The 23142-nt window shown below is 46.7% G+C and overlaps 1 protein-coding gene across 1 annotated transcript in view; it reads left to right on the forward strand.

Moving 5' to 3' along the window:
* HUNK (hormonally up-regulated Neu-associated kinase) overlaps window positions 1–21353 on the forward strand; it is a 94579-nt gene extending 73226 nt beyond the window's left edge. The window contains exons 6-11 of the mRNA XM_063077691.1: window positions 895–1030; window positions 5474–5636; window positions 9036–9119; window positions 12834–12881; window positions 18155–18335; window positions 20701–21353. Of these exons, the coding sequence (XP_062933761.1) occupies window positions 895–1030; window positions 5474–5636; window positions 9036–9119; window positions 12834–12881; window positions 18155–18335; window positions 20701–21353 (1265 nt within the window). The remainder of the gene's footprint in view (window positions 1–894; window positions 1031–5473; window positions 5637–9035; window positions 9120–12833; window positions 12882–18154; window positions 18336–20700) is intronic.
* Window positions 21354–23142: the final 1789 nt, after the last annotated feature.

Below are 23142 nucleotides of genomic sequence, written 5' to 3' on the forward strand. Positions count from 1 at the left end.
AACATGACTGATGTGACTGTAGTGAAATTTGGTAGGCTGAAAAGTAAGGACAAACTTTATTTGTGTACAGTCTGCCCAAGTGACCCCGGTATTTTGAGGGATAGCACAAAGGAGGAGGCTCAGCAGGTAGGGGTGGGTATGCAGTGTGGTGCTCTGCTGGAACTTTGTACACGAACTAGGATTTTAAAACTTCCAGCGTTTACTTAACTGTAACAAAAGCGTGTGGCTGTCTGGTGTCGCGTTGGCCTGATTGGCTGGGCAAGGTGTGCAGGGGCTCTGTCTGGCCTGAGTACTGTATCGTCAGCTCACAGAGTTTGGGGAAAAAGTGGGCAGCCAGAGACAATGACTTTAAAAGAAAGGACCAGGAAGCAGGACCTTTCTGGCCTCCTGAGACTCTCGCTGTCCCATGGTCCCAAGATAGAGGGTCTAATTTAGAATGCCTTTACCCTTCTGGCTTCTGAGTGCTCAGAAGCCTACCTTGAGAACAGACATTTTCTGTTTACTTCCTTTCATCCCTTCAAGCCTGTAAATAGAACATTTCTTTGGCTCACCTGTGAGCAGCGAGAAGAGCCCGCAGGTTGCATTGGGAAGTATGGGGCATGGAGAGATCTGAACTGGTTCTTGCTTTATCATGTACCAGCTGCATCTCTTGGACAAATATCTGAAATGCTTTGGATTTGTGGCACCTCTTTTTTAAAAAGAGAGAGAAGGAAATGGGACTTAAAAAACCCCACCTTTCTGAAGGGAGGTGGGGCTGAACCTCTTCTCTGCAAATCATTGAATCAAAACTCTGCCCCAGCAGTGGCTCAGGTGGGGCAGGTGAGGCAGCAGGTCATCTGACATGGCTCTCAGTGGCATCTGTGATCAGCCTGTTCTTTGCTGACTATCTTCCAGGAGCCATCAACTTCCTACGCTCTCTCCTGGAACCAGATCCCGTGAAGAGGCCAAACATTCAGCAAGCACTGGCCAATCGCTGGCTCAATGAGAATTACACCGGCAAAGTGCCCTGCAATGTCACCTATCCCAACAGGTAATTTAGCACACACAGAGGGACTCCTTCTTGGGCAAGATGGGGCCTGTCCTCTAAGCCCTGAATAGTTCTGGACAGGAAGCTGTACGGGATTCAAGGAAAAGCTGCCTTTTCTCTTGGCTGGCCTCCCCCCGCGCCCCCATCCACAGACAAGCCAGTCTCAGTGCTCAGGAGGAAGTAGAGACGGGCCAGTCCACGCGGTTGTGCAGTGTGCCCGCGGGGGTGCCTGGTGGAGGGGGAGCAGAGGCTGAAATCCTGGCCACGTTCCCATTGCCAAGCCTCGCTTGGAGGGGCTTCCCCAAGGGGCGCCTCTTTCTAGTTCATACAAAGGGACCACTTAGAACAGCTGTGGCCCATGTGTGAGTGTGTGTTTGTGTCTGCCTGGGTATCTGTGTGTGAGTGGGTGTGCATGTGTGTCTGTGCGTGAGCATGTTTGTGAGTGTGTCTGGATGTGTGCATCTGTGTGTGTGTGTGATCTGCCCTTGAGCTCACCTGACAGCATCAGGCAGAATCCCGTAGAATTGCCCCTCTCTGCTTTCAAGCCAGTCCTTAGACGACTCTTCTGCTACTTTGTTCTTGATGTTTACTTCAACCCTAAGTCCCCTGCCTTAATGTGTTGGGGCTAGAAAGAAAAGGCAGTGGGGATCCTTCATTTAAGGCCGGATTTCCTGTGGGCTTGAAGGAGAGCTCACAGATCGAAGTCTGCAGCAGAAGAACACTGACTGGCCCCTCGTGGTGGCCCCCATCTCCATGCTGGTTGCAGACTTGAAAACACGGACAAGAAACCACTGCCTTGTACTTTTTCTCTGCTCACTTGGCACATTGCTAGCCAAGATGAGTGGGGGAATGAGGGTGCTCACCTTGGCTACTTTAGAGCAAACAGGGAAATTGCATGGGTCCAACACCTTCTGGGACTGGGACCCCCCCTTCCTTCTTCTTTCTGATGCAGGGTGGCCTGCACATTTGACCAAGCTTGAATGAGGACAGGAGAACTGCTGATCAAGGGGGACAGATGGGGAACCAAAAAGGGAGGAAAAGGGGTATCCTTTTGGTATTTTCAGAGTGCTCAGGAAGGTCTGGAAACATCCACCAAGCCTTATGAAAGATGAAGCACTGAGTTCTCCAAACAAGATGGGCAGGCAGGGCTCTGTCTTGAGACGGAAGTTCTAAAAGAGCTTAAGGGGGCATGGCAGCCTTCATCCAGGAGACTGGGTGAAATTTATGCTTGCCCTGGCCATAGAGGAGGTGGTTTCACTCAGTTGCCATCTAGAATTCTAGCATTTGGCTCAGGGGAGGTAATTTAAACAAAGTCTAGGTTACTTAGGTTACCAAGGGAACCTGGAAATAGATTGCTCTTTTCCAACACCGGCTTGATTCGGGCCAGTTTCTGAAACAGACAACGGAAACATTACCCCAACGTGAGACAGAAAGCAAAGCTGGAGGCCCATGCCTCATTACTGATGCTCATAATGGGTAGCAGCACGCAGGTATGCTCTCTGTTAAAGGAGGGGGCATTGGTGGCAGCCAAATGCATCATTAAGCTAATGTAATCACTGTCTAAATGAGCATAATCAATCCACTCAGCATGGCAGCTGTGGAAGTAAGCAGAGCTGGGATTAGCAGTACAGGGCTCCCCACCTTGTTGGCTACATCTTCATTCCCAAAGAATCATGACGTGGCGTCTTATTTTGTAGCTTTTCCACAGCAGGTTGAAGGCAGGCTTTGGTAGATTAAAACTTAATTTAAGCTCCTATACTGGTGTTGCTAGATTAATAATTTTTGCATTTGGACTTGGTCAGAAGCATAAGGGCTGTACATTTTTACAACCCACCCAACTAGTTAGGTGGGTTGTAAAAATGCTTAAGATCTTGTATATCAAAGAAAACGGCAGCTCAGTGTCTCCTGTTTATGTAAGGCTCATTACTCATTTATACTTGAGTTCAGTTTTGGAGTAATGAAACCAGAATTCTAAACTGTTAGGGAAGGTACATGTTATTTACAATCTTTATTTAGAAAAACACTTATCTTTAAAGGAAAAGAAAGTATTTTTGATCATTATTTTTCTAGTTATACCAATGCATAGATAAAAGGAGTAAGAACATTTAACCAGAGAAAGGAGTCTTTTCTTTATGAAGCACATTTCATAGTCTCCCAGTATACCTAGCTGCAGATTTAATTATTTTAGATGTTGTCAATGTTTTCCTTTTGGGAAAGTAAAGAAAATAAAGGTCCCATGTTTCACATCACTCTTTTGTAAAACCATCTCCTGTGAAGTCATTTGGCCCTCCAGGTTGGTCTCCAAAAGGCAAGAGGAAAACGTCCTTAAATGTAAATGTTTTATAGTAAATGTTTATGCCAGTAAGTCAACAGATGTTTGCTGTATGCCCAGCTCACCTCACTGATCTGGGTGCAGACATTTTTACAGATGACCTTGCTGCTGCTTCCTGTCTCCCTGCATGTGCCTGGACAGTCTCTCCACCCCTCCAGTTAGTCTGGAGATGGGTAGAAGGAAAAGGAGGTCAGGGTAATATAGAACAGAATTAGACCGAAGTGGTATAAAAACAGATTTAAAGTGAATTTACTTAGTTCAAATTAAACCCAACATTCTGAAATATTTTACCATTCTCTGTATCACCCAAACATGCAGAGATAATACAAATTCAATAACTGATGTTGGAGAGCACCAAATATATACATTGTTTATTGGAAAACATTTAAAATATTGCTCTCAGTCAAGAGGCAGTTGACTGTGCATTTTGATATTTAAGACAATGGTTAGAAAGGACAGAGCTAGGATGTCTGCCCCTGCACGTCCCTCCTCTCACCTCTACTCCACAGCCCTTTCTCGGTGGCACTGCGAACCCTACGGGGCACCTGCTCTCGGGGCAGGGACTTGCAAATGTGGTTGGGGTCTGATTGGCCAGGGGTAGGGCCAAAGGTGACATCTCATTGGCCATGGTCAGGGCCACACCCACACTGGAATTACCAGCTACAGTCTTCCCTGGTATGCCCAAGGGACTGTTTGCAGGACTGTCCACGGGTTCTACATTGATGGATTCAGCCAACTGAGGACCAAATCTAGGGGAGGGAGAGCTGATGTAGGTTACACCTACCGGTGGTGGATGACGGGCAGTCCTAGTTCTGCTCTTCATGCCCCTTCCAACTGGCTGGGTGTACTGGGCAAGTCAGTCTCCTCCTTACAATTAGGAGGTTAGATCATGAGGTTTCTTTGGGCATTATAGTACTGAGGTTTCTTCAGAAATGTCTCCAGATCCTTTGGCAGAGGCCACGGAGCTCTCTGGCCAGATGGGCTTGCCTTCTGCTCACAGAGTGCCCTATTTGTATCTCGAGGCACTTAGAATGTCCTGATGGCACACTCCCACTACCAAGACACACACTCCCTAAAACCCTCAACCTGATCTCTCCCTCTCTAGCCATGTGACATGTCTATTGAGAAGCTGCCAGTGTAGAGGTTTAGCATCTTGATTCTGAGCCAGGCTGTCTGGGTTTTAACTGTGGGGCTGCTAATTCCTGCCTGTGTGGCTCTGGGCAAGTTACTTCATGGCTGTGGGCTTCAGTTTCTTCATCTGTAAAACAGGGATAATGATAGTACCTATTCATAGGACAATCAGGAGGACGAAGTGGACTTAAATTCTCTCTTCCCCACTGGAATGTAGGCTCTGTGAGGAGGGGATTTGGGGGGGGGGGGGGAATGAATGAATAAGTAAATGAATGTATTTCTTTGGCATTTTATCCCAAGGAGTTTATCTTCATAATATTACTGTGAAGAAGCTTTAACTTATCTTCCTCTGAGAGCACCCCACTTTACAGCTGAGCCCCAGACTCCCAATGTGTGAGCTTGTGAGCTCTCACTGTTCTTCTAAACTTGGTCTGAGTAGTTCCTCAATATCTTCTTTTTCCAACCCAAGACTGCATTAAATGCAGGCTCTGCCCTTGGCAACAAATTCATTTTAGAGAAAGAATGTCTCATTGTAAAGCAATTTGGGGGACAGTTGGGGAATTCGAATATGATCTAGATATTAGATAATATTAAGAGATTATTAAAATTTAATTAGGAGTGTTGATGGTATTGTCATTCTGAGGATGTCCTTGGGTTTTAAAGATGCACACTGAAGTGTTCCGGAGTGAACTGTCACAATGTCTGTAATTTAAAATACTTAGCAAATAAATAAATAAATAAAGCAAATATGGCAAAGTGTTAATGGTGCATCCAGGGGATGGTATACATAAGGTAATTATACTATTATTATACTATTTTTTCTATTTTTCCATATACATGAAATTTTTCATAGTAAAAAGTCAAGTGAACGAATGAATGAGTGAATGAATGGACGTGATTGTCCACAGGGGGCGCGTGTGGGCCCTCTTATGAGCCCCGCTGTGGAGGTAGAGAGGTGACTGGTTCTCGCCTCCGCCTCACAGGATTTCTCTGGAAGACCTGAGCCCGAGCGTGGTGCTGCACATGACCGAGAAGCTGGGCTACAAGAACAGTGACGTGATCAACACTGTCCTCTCCAACCGCGCCTGCCACGTCCTTGCCATCTACTTCCTCCTGAACAAGAAACTCGAGCGCTACTTGTCAGGGGTAAGTGGACCCTCGAGGTGGTTTTCTCTGCTCTCTGCAGAAAAATGATGTCTTACACCCAAGTGTTTCCCAATTGCTGACACCCGAACCATCGGCTAATTTAACCTAATATGAGGCTGAGTTTCCTGAATGTGGGATCAAGTGGTAGCAAAACGTGCCTCACAGGTAGTGCCTTTCACCTGAGATGCTTTTCAGATATCCTCCCACAGTGGCAAGCTCTGGGCAGAACTGTGAGAAAAGCTTTGTTTTCCTTCCGCTTCTCTGTTGCCTTTTTTGTTTGGCTACCTCTTAGCTCTTTGGGTTACCCCACGTTAGTGGCATTGAGGACTTCTCTGGTCATGACACTTGGGGAGCCGTGCCTGTGGAACATTTGTCTCCAAAGTATGGCATATGTGAAAGCCAGTATTTACATTTACTTCTCCAGAAAACAAGAACGAAATTGAGCTTCACTGGCTTGGCACCTCCTGTGTCATGTATGAGGTTCAGTTGGGAGTCCTGTAGGGTGGGGTGGGTAGTGGTACCCTGACACCTCGGTTCCCTTAATCGTTTTTGCCACAAGCCATTCGTATGCGCCTGGGTAAGGGGATTTACATGCTTTTGTATCTAGTTTTGACTAAATCATCTCTCTCCAAATGAACAATGGCTTGAAAAGGATTCTGCAGAGAAAGCTGGATCCAAGACAGTATGGATTCTGCATATAACTACTCCTGCTTCGATTAAAAGTGGTGGGTGCTGACCATATCTAACAGGAAGGCGGCCAGAGAAATTCAGAATTGTCAGGAAGCCCATCAGAAATGTGGCTGAGTGTCCCCTTCCAGGAAAGACGACCTTCATCCCGTGTGTGTCACACCTTGAGACCCGATGGTGTGTAGCTGCCGCGGTTAGGAAGACGTTTAGAATCCAGAACGTGAGGACAAACTTCTAGAGTTTCTTCAGTGCTGTTTTCAACCATGTGATAGCCCAGTACAGTGCAAAATTCCACCAAACAGTAGGCTTGGAAACCTCTTTTGACGTTTACGTATTAAAGCAAAAGATGAAAACCCACCTGCACTTGGGGAAATGATATTCTCCCTGCCATGGCAGAAATGCCTAAAAAAAATGCCCAGAAGACAAGATGGTCAGTGTGTGTTTCTTGTTAGCAAATAGACTTGGGAGACATCTAGAAAACATTGCTGAATGTATGAAGAAGCTCTTCGGGAGGTTTGTCCAACAGCTGGATGAAAGTACAGATGTTTCTAAGCTGACTCAGCTCAGGATATTTGTTAGACTTGGCTTCAGCAGGAAGTTATTCACAGAACTACTTTTTTTTTTTCTGATGAACCACCATAGGAAAGATGTACACAAGAAGAAACATTTTCAATAGTGAAAGGATTTCAAAAATAAGAATAATGTTTTATGGGGAGAAAAAAATATGCTCCGTGTTGGCAGTGATGGTGGCACTTCTGATAGAGACAGATTCATAGGTGTGAGGCTAGATTTCAGAGGTAGTAAGTACCACTGTGGCTGCCTTGGTCATAGGCAGGCCACTGCAGGAGAGATGTCAGATCTGGTAAGACAGGACTTTCAACACACAGTATATTATTTATATTATTTTATCACGTGATAAGGAGAGATTAAGAAACTCTCATACCACATAGTGGTTCTCTGTTATCTCATCATAAGGAACTTAAAAGACATATTGATCTTGAAGCTATTTCTCATTTCTCTTTTATAAGAGGACCGTATGTCCCAAATTTCTTTCTTATCCTTTTTAATTGCTATTTTATTATATATTTTATAATGTATATGATATATTAGTACAGTGGTACATGCTTATAATTTATAGTAATGCATATTATTGTAGGTGCATGCTTATAGATTTTTCAACTGTAAGGACTCAGGTCATACCACTTGGAGACCACCATGCTATAGAGGATGAAAGTTAAGAATTTAAATGGTTTTCAAGTACAAGGAAGAGAAGAATGTTCTGATTTTCTCTTTCAAACGATGAATGCTTTTTAAAAATTAGTTTTTAAAATGTGTTCATCAAACTATGCTATAAAGTCCGTGATTTCACATATTTGAAGACTGGTGTTGCCACTTTCTTCAGTTAGCAGATTCAGACATTCTTCTTTTGGCAGATCTACTTTTTTGGGTGCTGACCAAGTCACATGGCAGGGTCTTAGTTTTTGAAATAGTTTCCTATGGCTACTTACATATTTACAGATGCAAACTTTGGTTGTTCACACTCTTCTTAAACAATTACATAGCTCATCCCAAGCAAGAGAGACATTTTGTTGGAAGCTCTTTGGCTGTGTCTTGATGGGTCTGGGTGTCTTGCCATCTGCTGCATTTCTGTTCCTCTGCTTTGCCCAGCATCACGGTTCCAAGTGTTGCAAAACCAAGTGTGGCTTTGAGAACAATCCCTGGAAACATAGCTGTGATATAGTTCTAACCGGAAAAGGTTTTTATTTTATTGCGTTGTTTTTGCATTTAGCCTTTAAATCATAGGACACACCTGGTCTGAGAACCCATACTCTGGGCAGGTGGCTGTTTTGAACAAGAGTGAATTAATCCCCACAGACAACTGCAGCTGTCCGCTGAGTACTTTCCACACACGACTAATTAATTGCACAGAAGGCACTGTCCCAGTTATTAATCTTATCAACCAATTACTAACAACCTGGGTATAAGTTTGGAATCCAATCTAGTGGACTAAAAAGTAAAATGTTATACCTTAATTGTTATTTCTTCCCTTCTCTCTTTTCTTTTTCTAAAACCAAGAAACATGTACTTTAAGTTGGAGAGTCCTGTAAAGGCGTTCATTAACTATTCGTTGGTTGATAAATTAATTAACCAGTCATTTCATTTCACCTGTCTCCTCACAGAATTGCACCTACATCATCTCAGGTGCAGTTGTCCACCTTTTTTTTAAAGCTATATTATGAATTGCTGTGGCTTTCATTTGGGTGGTGTGTGTGTGTGTGTGTGTGTGTGTGTGTGTGTCTGTGTGTGCTGTTTTAAAATAAAGCAAACAAGCAAGATCCATGTCTTATTTAGTGGTTCACTAAAATAAGTTATTCTTCCCAGCTTACCTATTTGGATTCTGTGTTCATTTCTCCATTGCATAGATGAAAGAACTGAGGCCTAGTCTGGAGCAGTGACCTGCCCAGGGTCACTGGCCCTTTGTTGTCAGACCCAGTACAGAAGGAGGTCGCCTGCCTCTGGGCCCAGGGTGCTCCTCAGCTGCATCCTGCCTGCAGGCTGTCCTGGGATGAGACTCTGCATTGCAATTTACTGGCTTGCCAACCACTTTGGGCACTCTCTTAGCCAAGCACTGGTTTAAAAATTAATGACGGCTTAATGGACATTTCTATTTCCAGAGAGTTAAGCCAGGCTTTTTCTGTTCTCCTCTGGTAGAAATCTGACATCCAGGACAGCCTCTGCTACAAGACCCAGCTCTACCAGATAGACAGGTGCAGGGCCACCAAGGAGCCCTATGAGGTGAGTGACTACTGGAGCAAAACCCAGGGTCTCTTGGGAAGGGTGGATTTCCGTTTTGGGGGGAGAGTGGGAAGGAGACCAATTACTGTGGGATATTGAAGTGGCAAAGGACAAAAACTGACTCTCTCAACTGAGCCCTTGAGAAATGGTTTACAGTGGAGCCTCCATCGCTCAGTCACTAAAGCATGGTTCTCAGCTGTGGCCGCATAGGAGAATCACAGGAGTGTTTAAACATCTGAATGCCTGGGCCCCACCTCAGACCAATTACCTTGACTCTTGGCAGGCCGAACTCAAGTATCAGTATTTTTTAAAGCTCCCTTGATGATCCCAATGAGCAGCCAAGGTTGGAAAGCCATGTCAGATCTCCAGACGGTAACACGTGGCATCAGGAGAAGAAAGTAAACTGAGGCACGGGGAAAGTTCCGGATGAAAGCACGCTTTTCTGGCCAACTGTCCTGGGGGACTTGATGAAACCCAGAACATACCTGAGAGGAAAATACCAAGGTTTTTGATTTTAGAATAAAAACTAGTATCCTATGGCACCTTGTCACACATTTGGACTCCAAGTACATGTTTGTAAGAGATTGTGCCTGTGAATTCCAGATCCAGGGCCAGGAGCTCAGGGGTGAGGTGTGGCCTCAGGCCTCCTCAGTCACCTCTTGTCAAGTGGATTCTTCTTTCTCATGGGTCTTCCTAGGAAACCACTGCCCTTTTCCCTCCTAGAGAATCCCCCTGCCTCAGGAGCCTCTCCTGGGACACTCAGAAATCCCTTCATTTGAGGAAAGATCAAAAAGGGCCCTTCCTGCATGCCCAAGTGAGGGGACGGGCCTGGCCACCTCCCTTTTTCCTTTTCCGACATAAAGTTTTCATCCTGCTCCCGTGTGCCACGCAGGTGGCTGTGGAAGGGTTCTTCTCTGGGGTCTTTAGGAGTGCAGGGCTGCGGTGACATGTGGGTAGCAATGTAGCACTGTGCAGTGTGCTTCGTGGTGACCACAAAAGCATGTGAGACTCCATCTGCCCGGTCCAGGGATCTTGTCCACGCAGCCCTCACCCCCGAGCCATGGCTGTTGTGTGTCTGAAAGCTCCAGAACCGTGATGGGAAAAGGGGCCCCTTTTCTCAGCCAGATTCTTTTTCTCTGGCTATTACTTCACTTGGCCTAAAAACACATGGTGAACATTTAAAACATTTGTTGAAATATTTAACAGTTAGGATTGAAATAGGAACACTAATGGGCAAACAACATTTCAATTTTCTATGATCCGTTTGTTTTCTCCAAACTGCAGCAATACTTCTGCTAATTAAATTATAGCTATTACCAGATGATCCAACTTGTCTCTGTCGGGACCTAGAAAGTGGAGCAGGGCTAGGTAGGAAAAGTGTTAAGGAGGTCTGAAAGGGCGTGGATTTCATAGATTTCATTCCAGTTGCCATCGGCTGGCTCAGGAGGAGAAGTGGCCGAGCTGCAGGGGTGGGGGGAGAGGGAGTGGTGGACAAAAGTTTCAGGGTGTGCACAAGCCAACTGGGTGGGGCTCAGGGTCCCTGTCCCCAAGGTACGTCATAAAGTTGTGTATCTGCCCTGAGTGCAAACAGTGGCCTCTGTGTTCTTCTCAATTAAAGTTCTTTTTCTCCTAGGAGACGAAGGAGCTGAATTAAATTGAAAAAATGTCCCTTTTGAAATTACAGTGCTGTGACTTTACGACTATACCATTTTCTCTCTCTTCTTCCTGTAAAAGACAGAGAATATATCTGTAAAAGTGGGATACATATCTCATCTGTGAACACCCATTTGTGTGTGCCGAAGGGACTCTTCCTAAAAAAGAGACCCTTGGGGACTGTGGGGGCCGAAGTGGGGGCAGTCGTCATTTTTAAACTGGCTTATTAAAGCCATATGGAGCCCAAAGCCACTTTTGTTAAAGTCTTTAATAAAAATGTTAATTTGTAGAAAAATGTAAAATAGAACTAGGAGGTCTTCTCAGCAATGGCAAAGTAATATTAGAGTTTTGGAAGAAAAGTTATGCAGTGGGTGGCGGGGGGACTGGATTACTTTGCTAGGGCTGCTGTAACAAGTACCATAAACTGGGAAGAAATTTATTTTCTCACAATTCTGGAGTCTGGAAGTTCAAGACCAAGGTGTCAATAGAGTTGGTCCCTCCCCAGGGCTATGAGGGAGAGTCTGTTTGAAGCCCCTCTCCTAGCTTGCATGTGTGTGTCCAAATTCCCCCTTTTTATAAGGATACCAGTCATATTGCATTAGCCACCTCCCATAACCTCATTTATTTATTTTTAATTTTATTTTTTAAATAAAGCTTTATTTATTCATGCACATAACTACATTGCCATGAAAATAAGAATTTTCAGTAAGAGTTTTTCAATTCTTGAAGGCTCATGCTGGGAGAAAAAGAAAAATGTTATTTCTGTTTACTGAAGTACAATATACTAAATTGTTATGAGTAGTAGTTATCTTAAGAGGAAAAAGAAAGAGGTTTCTTTAAATCCAGAAAATAGAACACTAAGGAATCAGCAATGCATCAAACAAAAAAAAAAGCCATGAAATGTTTTTTTTTTTTTTTTTTTTTTTTGTCTTTTTTGTGACCGGCCGCACCGCGCTCAGCCAGTGAGCGCACCCAGCCATCCCTGTATAGGACCCGAACTTGCGAACCCGCGGTGGGAGCCGCGCTCCCAGTGCTGCACTCTCCCGAGCGCGCCACAGGGCCGGCCCAAAGCCATGAAATGTTAATCATACTTCAGTTTACTCAGCCTGGTGGAATCAATTCCAGTGGTCTTTCTTGGTGTTGAGTTAGCAGTTTCATAGATTCACCAACTTCTCAACTAGAGTTCTGGAAATTCTTACTTAGGTGTGATCTTAAATTTATTTAACAATGTTATCTGAAGCCAGTATCCCAGAGTAACTGTCCTTTCCATGGGTCTCAGAGGTGGTCTTTTTTGGTTGCAAAACAAGCATTTTGGCCTGGAGCTGATTGCAGGTGCTGGTTGCGGCTGGGTTTGGCTTCCCCTGGCTCAATGCCTTAGGACCCCAGGGGAGCCCCAGGGTGGTGGCATCAGCGAAAAAGGCTCTTTCAGCCACTTGAGCACCTCCTGGTGTCCCAATAACCTCATGTAAACTGATCACCTCTGTAAAGACCCTCTCTCCAAATAAGGTCAAATTCTGAGGTCCTGGGAGTTAAGACTTCAACATATGAATTTTGGGAGGGTACAAATCACCCCACAGCAGCACTGTAAGTTTAAATGTAAATATTAAAATGTACACTTTGTGTTCAGAATCAGGTCAGACAATCTGTGCTGTTAGAAATCAGAACGGTAGTTGCTTTAGGGGATGTAGTGACTGGGAGAGAAAGTTGGGGGGTTTTTCAGGCGCTGGGTGGGTTCTGCTTCTTGATCTGGGTGCTGGTTCCATAGGTGATTTGGCTTTTTGAGAAAGCACATCAAGCTGCTTACGCTTCATTAGCGCACTCCTCTGGGCTGTGTCTTAGACTTTGATAAAAAATTTACCTGGAAAATCTATTCAGCACATGGGTTAGGACATCTGCCTGCTTTCACTATGATTTCAGAGTTTTGGTGGTATTTTTTTGGTCTATAAACATTGACGTGAATAACTCTCAACCAGAGCTGCAGGGAAGTGATAGAGGGAAGAGTTCAGGGATCTAATAGTGGGCACAGATTCTTGAATTGCTGAAAAATGCTGCTTTTTACAGGCCTCCCTGGACACCTGGACAAGAGACCTTGAATTCCATGCTGTGCAGGTAAGAACTTAGGGATTATGATGTGTTGGGGTTCTCCAACAGAACAGAACCAATAGAGTACGTGTGTGTATGTATATGTGTGTATACATATGTATATATACCCACATACAGACATATACACATATATACACATACACACATACACACACACGGAGGGAGAGAGATTGAGATTTATTTTAAGGAATTGGCTCGTGATTGTGGATGCTGGCAAGTTCAAAATTTAACGTTCAGGCCAACAGGCCGGAATCCCAGGGAAGAGTTGATGTTACAGTTTCAAGTCCAAAGGCCACCTACTGGGAGAATTTTTTTCCCAGAAGATCTCTGATGGAGTTTGGATGTATTGTCCCCTCCAAAACTCATGTGGAAAAAAAAATTTTTTTTTCTTTTCTGACCGGTAAGGGGATCGCAACCCTTGGCATGGTGTGGTCTGCACCACGCTTAGCCAGTGAGCACACCGGCCATCCCTATATAGGATCCAAACCCACGGCTTCGGCGCTACCAGCGCCACACTCTCCCGAGTGAGCCACAGGGCTGGCCCCTCACGTGGAAATTTGATCCCCAATATGGCAGTGTTGGAAACTGATTGAGTCATGGGGGCGGATCCCTCATGAATGGATTAATGCTCTCCCTGGGGGAGGGGAGAATAATGAGTGAGTTCTCGCTTTATTAGTTCCTGTGAGAACTGGTTGTTTAAAAGACCCTGGCACCCCCTCTCACTCTCTCTTCCTTCCTCTCGCCATGTGATCTGTTTGTACCTGCCGGCTACCTGCCACTTTCCGCCATGAGTAGAAGCAGCCTGAGGCCCATGCCAGATGCAGCTGTCCCAGAATCATAAGCCAAATAAACCTCTGTTCTTTATATATCACCCGGTTTCAGGTAATTCTGTTATAGCAACACAAATGGACTAATACAATCTCATTCTTACTGATTGGATGTGACCCACCCACATTATAGAGGATAATCTACTTAAAGTCTACTGATTTAAATGTTAATCACATTTAAAAATAATACCTTCACAGCAACATCTAGTTTGGTGTTTGACTAAATGCTGGGTACCAGGGCCTGGCCAAGTTGATACCTGAAATTTACCACTATACATGATCCTAAGGGTTGGTTGAACACTGCCCAGGCTCCAGGCTGTCACACCCCTGTCCTTATCCTGAATTAAAACATGCAGAATCTTGTCATGAGTAGGTTTATCAGAGTCTCCTCGGATCAGAATCCCAGTGGTGCTTTCTATGTTGAGCTGACCATTCTTTATTGGGTTGCTATAACTACACACCTGGCTGTACATTCCTGTTTCTACCTTTCTGAGAAATGGGTTTGCAACAGTCTAGAGCTTCCTGGCTCAGTGGTCTGATTTATGAACCAACCCCTCTTTTTCTCAACTCACTCATGGTTTTTCCTGCAGCAAAATCAGGCTTTTCCTTATGCGATGGGGAGTAACGAACCAAAACCAACCAGCCAACAACACCTGGGCCCTGGGCCGTCCCGGGTCCTAGCAGTTGGCGCCTGGTTCTCATGCACCAAACAGCTGGGCACGGCTCGCTGCTTATCAGGGGGACCCACCAAGTTCCAGAAAAGGCCATGCTGAGCTGGACTTTATTGATAAGAGTTACTCAGAGGAAACAGGCTGTGCTGTCCTCAGCCCCTGGGTTTCCTCGGTTGCCAGATTCACCCTCCGTAGAGAGGCGGAGTTCCTGGGCAGCAGTCCTTCCCCCGGCCTGGGGTGTTGGGGAGGCCCAACAGCTTCCATCCTTGCTAAATTGATGCGCTTGCTGTGCGCAGAATAAAGCAGGTGTGATGTGTGTTCATTTTCGCCTTCCTGTGTTGGGAAGGACCCACACACACTTTGGTTACAGATGGGGAAACACTTCCCTCGGGGAGAAGTGATCTGCCCAAGGTCACCCAGCAAGTCATGGAGAGAGCCAGGAATGGATCCCACATTTCCAAACTGCCAAGCTCCAACCATGGCTGATGTCACCTTGGGAGCTCCAGGAACCTGGAGTCACTCTCTGGTGGCCATTATCCCCAGTGGCATAGCTATCATGGAAGAGTCCAAGGGGAACCAGATCTCTGGAGCTGAGACCTCAGAAGACGAGGACAGAGCTTTCTCTTCACACTGGCTGCTGGAGTCTGCAGACATCTCCCTCTGGAAGCCAGTGGGTCATCACTCCCTGGCTGCTCCACTGAAATACACAACGTTAGGAGTCTTGGGTAGATGATGCTCTATGAGACAACATTTTCAAAATGTCCCATTCTGTAGATGTCCAGGCCCATCTGCAGGGGGTGGAAACAATTGGTAGAGAAAAAGAAGCTGTTTTGTGTGCAGCTTACAACCAGGGCCTCATGTGACCCCCTTTTTAATCTGCCTTGGGGGGTTTGGGACTGTGCTGAGAGGGTGCTCAGAACTGAGAGTTTGAATTCCATCGCCAGCTATCAGGCCCACGCGGGTGCTGGGGAGCACTGCCTGGGGAGAATCCAAGGGAAGCCAGGAGTCCCTGCAGGCAGCAGCATGGCGTGGGGAGGAGCATGCCTGCCTGCAGAAGGTGGAACGTAATTGGTCCTTCTGAAGATCTTTTTCAGTTACATAAGGCAATTTAGCATCCTGCTCCTTGAGAAATTTATTTTGAAGAAAATAGGCCATGCAATGAAAAGGTATAAGTGGGTGATGGGTTGCATTTGGTAACGTGCTTGGAGGGCGGCAAGATCGGCTGGTTGTAAACAAACATATTTCCTTTGGGCTGTTGACCCTTCTACATGGACTGACCCAGAGGTGTGTTCCCTGCAGGGAGTGGTTGGAGGTGAATTCTTCATTTGCCCTAGAAACCAGTTACTGTGAAATCACTGATTCTTTTAGTCGAGAGAAAGATGTTCTGGGTGTTTTTGGAGGACACACCAAAATGCAGGGTGCAGAATCCCGGAATTAAGTTCAACAAGGGTGGCCTTAGCAGGGTTTCCCAGAATTTTCCATCTGGTGGTGTACTTTCCCTTTCTTCTGCCCCCCGTAGTGGGCTTTCTGCTGGTTGCCAAATATCCCTTTGTCAGTTACAGGAGAAATTTGGTCTTATAGGCCAACCTTGGTCTCTTTCACAGCAAACTCTCACACCTTGTACACGTTTTGGTGCTAATGGACTTGATCTGAGTGGTGATACCGGCCCCTGGAAATTTTGCATTTTGATCCATACACTTTTAAGAAGCCAAGGAGGGTTGGGAAGGATCTGAAATCAACTAGGAAAGCCATTGGCAGCTAAGTATGAGAGTCACAGAGCAGCCCAAAGGAAGGTGTGCTGATCAATTTTTTAAAAAAGACTCTATAAAGGGGTGAACTGAAATGTTGTCTTTTCTTATCAAATATTTTTTTAAAATATATGACAAAAGTTCATTAGGTTTTCTTTTTTCCTGTTTAGTTCATTAACAGGTAGGACTAGTGACTTTTTCATAAAAACAGAGAGAGAGAGCTGAGCAAAAGGAAGAAATCCTTCCAGAATTTTCAGGACAAGCCAGTAACATCCCCATCGATGCTGGATGGTTGTGTGTGTGCGTGCACGTGCATGTGTGTGTGTAAAAGCTTGTCCTCCTTTGCCTTAGAGCAGGTGGCTTATTACTGTTTTATGGAAACAAAGGAGAGGGAAACAGTGGAAAATTGTGATTGTCTTCTGCTGGCCTTGACCAAAGTGACCTGGAGTACACGGCCACCTTTCCCTCAGTAGCATCCTGGATCCTACATCTTTGTCTGTGTCATGGATCATGCTGTGGAGCCAGCCAGCTGCTGCGTCTGGCCATTCTCTCCGCCAGTGGGATAGCCTGGCCCTGCCCCAGGCTTTGAGTGAGGACTGCCAAGTCGAGGGTTAACAACACCAACTTCAGGGCTGTGAAAATCTGAGTTTCCATCTGGCTCATGGGTGAATTACATAAACACTCCAGGCTGTTTCCTCCTTTGTAAAGTGGGTAGCAGAATTTGCCTTGTAGCAGGTCATGCTCTTAGTCCAGCGTCTGGCACCCTAGGGTCCCCGTCAAGGTTGGCAGTGGCTGTGAAGGTGCTGAAGAAGGAGTTTGCAGAAGTGTCACCTCTCCTTTCTTCCCGCTTCGCCCCTCCCTTGGGGATGAGGCACTTCAGCTAAGGGTCAGACCCCCAGGGAGCTATTGCCCCTCAGAGTAGCCCTCAAGGCTTGGCTTGGCATCCCATTTCTTGCCTCCTATTCTTTCCCACTCAAAAGCTGGACGTAATGAACCCTGGTGCAAAGGCTTTGAACATCCTTATTAGAAAGTACTATGAAAGTGCAAAGAGATGTTTCCTTGAGAAGCTTTTCAACAACATGAATGAAAAATAGATGAGCGCTCTTGAATTGCAAACGCTGTCAAAGTTGAAGGCAAAGATGTGAAAATCTGACTTTTTTCTGCGCCCTCAGTAAGGTCAGGAATGCGGTTCCCTCTAACAGTAAACACCAAGCAATCTTTGGGGCTAGAACAGGAACTTCTGCTCCCACTTGTTAGTGCCCTCACCCTTCCCAGAAAGCTCCAACTCAATTAATTTTAATTCAGTTCAGTTTCCACCAGCTTTTTTTTTTCTTTTCTTTTTTTAACATTTCAGTAACTATTTATTAAGCTTTTTCGAACTGTCTGGCTTTATGCCAGAGGCTGCGGGGTTGATGATATATAAAACAGTCAAAGTCACTCTCATTAGAAGGATTATAATCTACTTCCACAAAGGCAAGACTTACAGCAGAAAATGCCCACATCCCTGCGAGTTTTAAGTACACAAATAAGTGCCCCCATGACTAGAGGGTGGAAAGGGCCAGAAACCCATCCAGGACTGCCCAGGACTCTGTGGATTTGTTGCTCACATCGTGCTGGACACCTACTTGGCTTGGCTGAACAAACAGGGTCTGATGTGAAGGTGGGAGTGGTTATTTTCAAGTTGCCTTTGCAAAGCCATTACTATGAGCAGCTGGTAGGTTTCCAGAGTCCTGACCTGCTTCACCTTCGTTTGTTCAGCTTATTCCAGAATAATTGACCTCCTTGGGGTGGCCTTGCCTTTGCCAGGACACCTTGAAATAGCACAGGGCAAGGGAGCGGGGACAATTGAAACCCGCTTGTTATCCCTGGAGTGTCTGCCAGGCCTCAACTCTTCCCTTATTCAACACAGGGTTGAGAGCATGGAGTTTTGAAAAGCTGAAGTTTCTCTAATCTACTTGGATGATTTTCAGAGAGGAACCACATTGTATATTGTTGTGTGTATCTGAGTATGTATGTTTGCTTCTGATTTGAAGGATAAAAAGCCCAAAGAACAAGAAAAAAGAGGGGATTTTCTTCATCGACCATTTTCCAAGAAGTTGGACAAGAACCTGCCTTCGCACAAGCAGCCCTCAGCCTCGCTCATCACACAGATCCAGAACACCAAAGCCCTGCTGAAGGACCGGAAGGCCACCAAGTCTGCCTTCCCTGACAAAGGTGGGTCAGCCCTGGGGCTCTCTCAGGTCACTCGTGTCTAGCTGCGTGTCTGCTGTGTACCCGTCGCAGGATGGCTTGGGCCCAGAACACCTGATTTCAGGCCCATGGGAAGCAGCATAAACACACTTGAGAACAACTGAGGGCCAAATTGTGGGGTATTAGCCACCTGTGCAGGGAGGATTTGAGAAAACAGGGCACGCACCAGGTACAGAAAGAAGTTTGGATGCACAGGATTGCAGGAGCAGAGATTGGGGGACATGATATTGTGGGAACAGAGATGAGGTGTAAGGTCTTGCAGGAGTAGAGATCGGGGCACATAACGTTCTGGAACCAGGAATGAGTGCATAGCATTGCAGAAGTTGGGGCTAGGGTTCAGTAATACAGATCAAGGTGCAGGAGCAGAGACTGGCTGCAGAAGCTCAGATCAAGGGCATGCTATCGTGGGAGCCTTCCCCAGAAAAGTGGACTCCGTGAGGCATTGAAGTGTGATTGAGTCTGGGCTTTGGGGTGCAGGTGTCAGACCCGAGTTTAAATCCAGCTCTACTGTTTGTTGTGGGCCCAAGTTCTCTAGCCTTTGAGGGTCTTCACTGGTTCCCTTACTTGTAGCAGCTCCTACCTGTTGGAGACGTTGGATGGATGAAATGAGAGTCCAGCTCAGCACTGATAACTGATAAACGTGAGACTCCTTCCTCTGAGGCAAGCACTGAAGGATGTGGGAAGGACATTTCACCAGTATAGGCTTAACACACCTGGGAGAAACACCGAGAAGGGGGACATGGGAACCGGGGGTGTCCTGACACAGAACCATCAGGTGGAGGACAGGCTCTTATACTGAGGTGGGAGGGGAATGGGAGAGATCACAGAGTCCAATCCTTTGTTGTAAATATGAGGAAACTGAGATTCAAAGAGGACCATGGCCGTGAATCCCTGAGTGGGACTTGAACCCACCCCCTGCCTTTCTACCATATGCTGCTCCCGGATGGAGGCCACTGTCCCCACGTTGCCCAAAGCAGCCTGCCTTCTGGAGTATGGAGCACACAGTGGGTCTTGGAGGGGAGGGATGCTCATGGGACAGCTGGAACATTGGAGGAATTAGCCGTTGATGAAATCTGACTTCTTTCTGCTGGTGGACCTCAGGCATCTGCACCAGCCTGAGGAGGAGATTTATTTCAGTGTCTATATTTATTTATATAAGGCAAGGAGGATTCCCAGTGCCCTCGGCTGCTCCCGAAATCACTCCCAGTGAGCAGCAGTTTGCTCCTGCATCCGGGCCTCGACAGGGCCTATAAAATGTTATGGTAGAAAAAAGAAGCTGAGCTAGAGCTTGTTTCACATGAACTTGGCTTTATTTCCATCTGCTCTGAATCTGTTTTCCCTTTCTTTTCTGGCACAGTTTGCAAACCTGGATTCTAGCCTGTGCCAACTTGAGATAGAAACTGTGGGGCTTGGCTGGTTGCCTTAACTATATAGACGAAGAGTATTCTACCCTGTTCAGAATTAGACAAGGTTCTGTTCAGACCAAAAGTCATGAGGGAGCCTTAAAAGGCAAGGAAGTCTTGACACATACTACATCCTGGATGAACCTGGAGGATGTTATGCTAAGTGAAATAAGCCAGTCATAAAAGGACAGATACTGAATGATTCCACTTATATAGGTGTCTAGAGTAGTCAAATTCATAGAGACAGAAAGTAAAGTGGTGATTGCTAGGGGTTGTGGTGAGTGGGGAGTGGGTAGTTATTGTTTAATGGGTATAGGGTATTAGATTTGCAACCTCCACATCTGGAGATTGGTTCTACAACAATGTGAATATACTTAACACTACTGAACTGTACACTTAAAAATGGTTAAGATAATAAATTTTCTGTTATGTATTTTTTACCACAATACATTTTTAAAAAAAAGTCATGAGGGAAACACTCCTTTCAGTGCTGGCTGTCCAAGGAGCAGCTTTGCAGGTGTTCAGTAAGTTGGGCTCGAAGTGCTTCCAGTTTTATGGATGTTCTGTCAAGTTCGTGCATCTTTTTTATTCCAAGGCTCTTCGGCAGGGTCCAGAATTTTAAGCAACCAAAAGGAAAGCAGATGTTAAGCTGGGTCATGAGACAAATTGGAATCCAGGGGACCTCCTGTCACCAGCCTTCTGTCCCCTCCATCCTAGAAAGACCGTCTGGGCCTCTGTGGGGGAGTCAGATGCTACTGCTGGCTCCTCTTGCAGAATGGCCATGGCCATTTGCTTCTGGTTCCTTTTGACTCCTGCCCAGTAACGTGCAGTCTTGGTCAAGCTGAAGGTCAGGGCAAGCAGGAGAAGGCCAGGTGCACTGTGCGTGTGGGTGTCTTCATGGTTTTGTTTGCTTTCTTGCTGTGCAGATTCCTTCGGCTGTCGCAATATTTTCCGCAAAACCTCCGATTCCAACTGTGTGGCTTCTTCTTCCATGGAGTTCATCCCTGTCCCCCCCCCCAGGACCCCCAGGATTGCAAAGAAACTGGAGCCCCATCAGCAAGGGCCTGGAGGCGTCCCCCCCAGGGAAGACCCCCTGATGCTGGAGATGGTGCGCTCCTTCGAGTCTGTTGATCGCGACTACCACACGGAACTGCTGTCCCCCTCCCACCACTACAGGATTCTGAACTCACCATTGAGCTTGGCTCGCAGAAATTCCAGTGAGAGGACACTCTCCCCAATCCTGCCACCCGGAAGCACGTCACCTCTCCAAACTCCTTTGCATCCCACTCTGGTCTCCTTTGCTCACGAAGATAAGAGCAGCCCCCCCAAAGAGGAGGGCGTGTGTTCCCCACCTCCAGTTCCTAACAGCAGCCCCATGCAGCCTCTGGGGAGCCCAAATTGCGTGAAGAGCCGAGGCAGATTCCCCATGATGGGCATTGGCCAGATGCTGAGGAAGCGGCACCAGAGCCTGCAGCCCTCTGCAGACAGGCCCCTGGAGGCCAGCATGCCCCCACTGCAGCCCATGGGCCCCGTGAGCCTTTCCTTTGACATGGCTGATGGGGTCAAGGGGCAGTGTTAATCTGGGCCAGCGGCACTCTGGGTGTCTCTAAGGAAGGCAGTGGAACAGAGCTCCACACCTCGTCAGGGCATGAACATTCAAGGACCACGCACGGAGCGTCCTCATGGCCTCATCTATGCCTGCCACGCAATGTCACAACTGTAGAACTGCCAAAATTCACAGACCCAAAGCCTGCACAACCCGACCTCACTTAGAGACCCCCAGATGCTGGAAATCACTACGAGGGTTGGCTCGGGGGCAGCCAATCCCAATCAGCTCCCCCTTTCTCCCAGCCACTCACCAAGCCCCTTCTGCCTCCTCTCCTGGGCTCGGGGTGAAAACCGTGCATCAGCCTTCTGGGCCACTCAGATTACTCTGTCTTCATGCTGTGTTACGTGTGTGCCTCTCACGGATTGTTTTCTTTTTAGCAGTCAGCCACAGTCGCATGGGGACTACCAACAGTGTCACAAAGTCATTTATCCCAGCCACAGTTTCCTCTGCAGATTGAAGCGGCCCTCCCTTTCATAGCAGTGATCCCTGCAGGCCAGCGGGAGCTGGTGACAGGAGCCCAGGAACCTCAGAGGAAGATGGTGAGGAGCCTCAGACAAAGTATGAACCAAACAGTGGGGACAAAGGAAAAAGACTGAAGGAAACTCCCATGTCTCAAGCAAGGTTTTGACCGATTTTTTTCCCCTTCAGTTGAAACTTGCAAATGGTTGAATTTTCTTCTCCAAAGAATTTTTTTTTTGTATGTGATGTTGTTAAGTGAAAATAACATAATTTTCAAAACCGGATGGAGAGGTGAGAAGCAATTCTACCAAACTCATGTCTTCACGAGAGGACACTGTGTGGAGGGCATACAAGCTCACTCGGGGATGGGGGATGTTTTAATGGCAGTTGGACTACAGTGGCCTGCAGGAGGGGCAGAGTCCCAGCCAGCCCTGTGTTTGTCCCATTGTGTCAGTGCAGCCCAGGTCCTTCCAGGAGGCATAGAACATAATTACAGTTGGTTCTTTAGAAAGAGAGAAAAGGATGGTCACGGCAGGATTCAGATGGAAGGAAGGTGACATTACCTCTGCTCAGTGCAGTTTTCAAGCTGCCCAGAGAACAAGTGCCGTTTCGAGCTCAGCTGGTTTGCTGTGAGCTGTGAACAGTCTTGCCTGGTGGGACATGCTCCAACACAGGACAGTTTCTTCTTCGAGGAAACCCTCAAACAGGGTTTCAGTCATTGTGGTGTTTTCACACCTTTTGCCAAGGATTGAACCAAAGATTCATCTCCAGTTTTGAGTCTGTGCCATCCCCGTGTGTGTGTCCTGGGACCTCAGTGTCGTCTGACCATGTCCAGCTGGAGCCTGATGGGGGTTGTCTCCACGTGGGGCCTGGACCCTGGCACTTGGCAGGGAGCACTTGGTCGGGAGCAGAATTGCTAAGGAGGATACCGAGCACAGAGTGGATAGCGGGTAGTTAAGGAGACGGGTTACAGAGCAGCCTGGAGTCTTCAACTGTTGATTCATGCACATGTGACCAGAGACCACTGCTGTGGTCACCTCATGGTAGTCACCTCAGTCATGGATTCCAGAACAGGCCAGGGCCCTTGAGAATGGCAGCCAGCTTCATCTCCCTGCAGCAGCCAGCCCTTGCCAGCACAGTGAGGTGGCTCATGGCCATTTTCTCATTTGCCCGTGGTGACTTCCTTTGGCCTTATGCGTATCTGACTAAGCAAGGAGAGAACAGATATTTGGCTGACCCAGAAGCCACTGTGATGTCTCAGTCTTGGTGGACCTCGGCTAGACCCGGAGCTACTGCTTCC

The sequence above is a fragment of the Cynocephalus volans genome, chromosome 1 (genome assembly GCF_027409185.1).
Source record: "Cynocephalus volans isolate mCynVol1 chromosome 1, mCynVol1.pri, whole genome shotgun sequence".
Classification (NCBI taxonomy): Eukaryota; Metazoa; Chordata; class Mammalia; order Dermoptera; family Cynocephalidae; genus Cynocephalus; species Cynocephalus volans.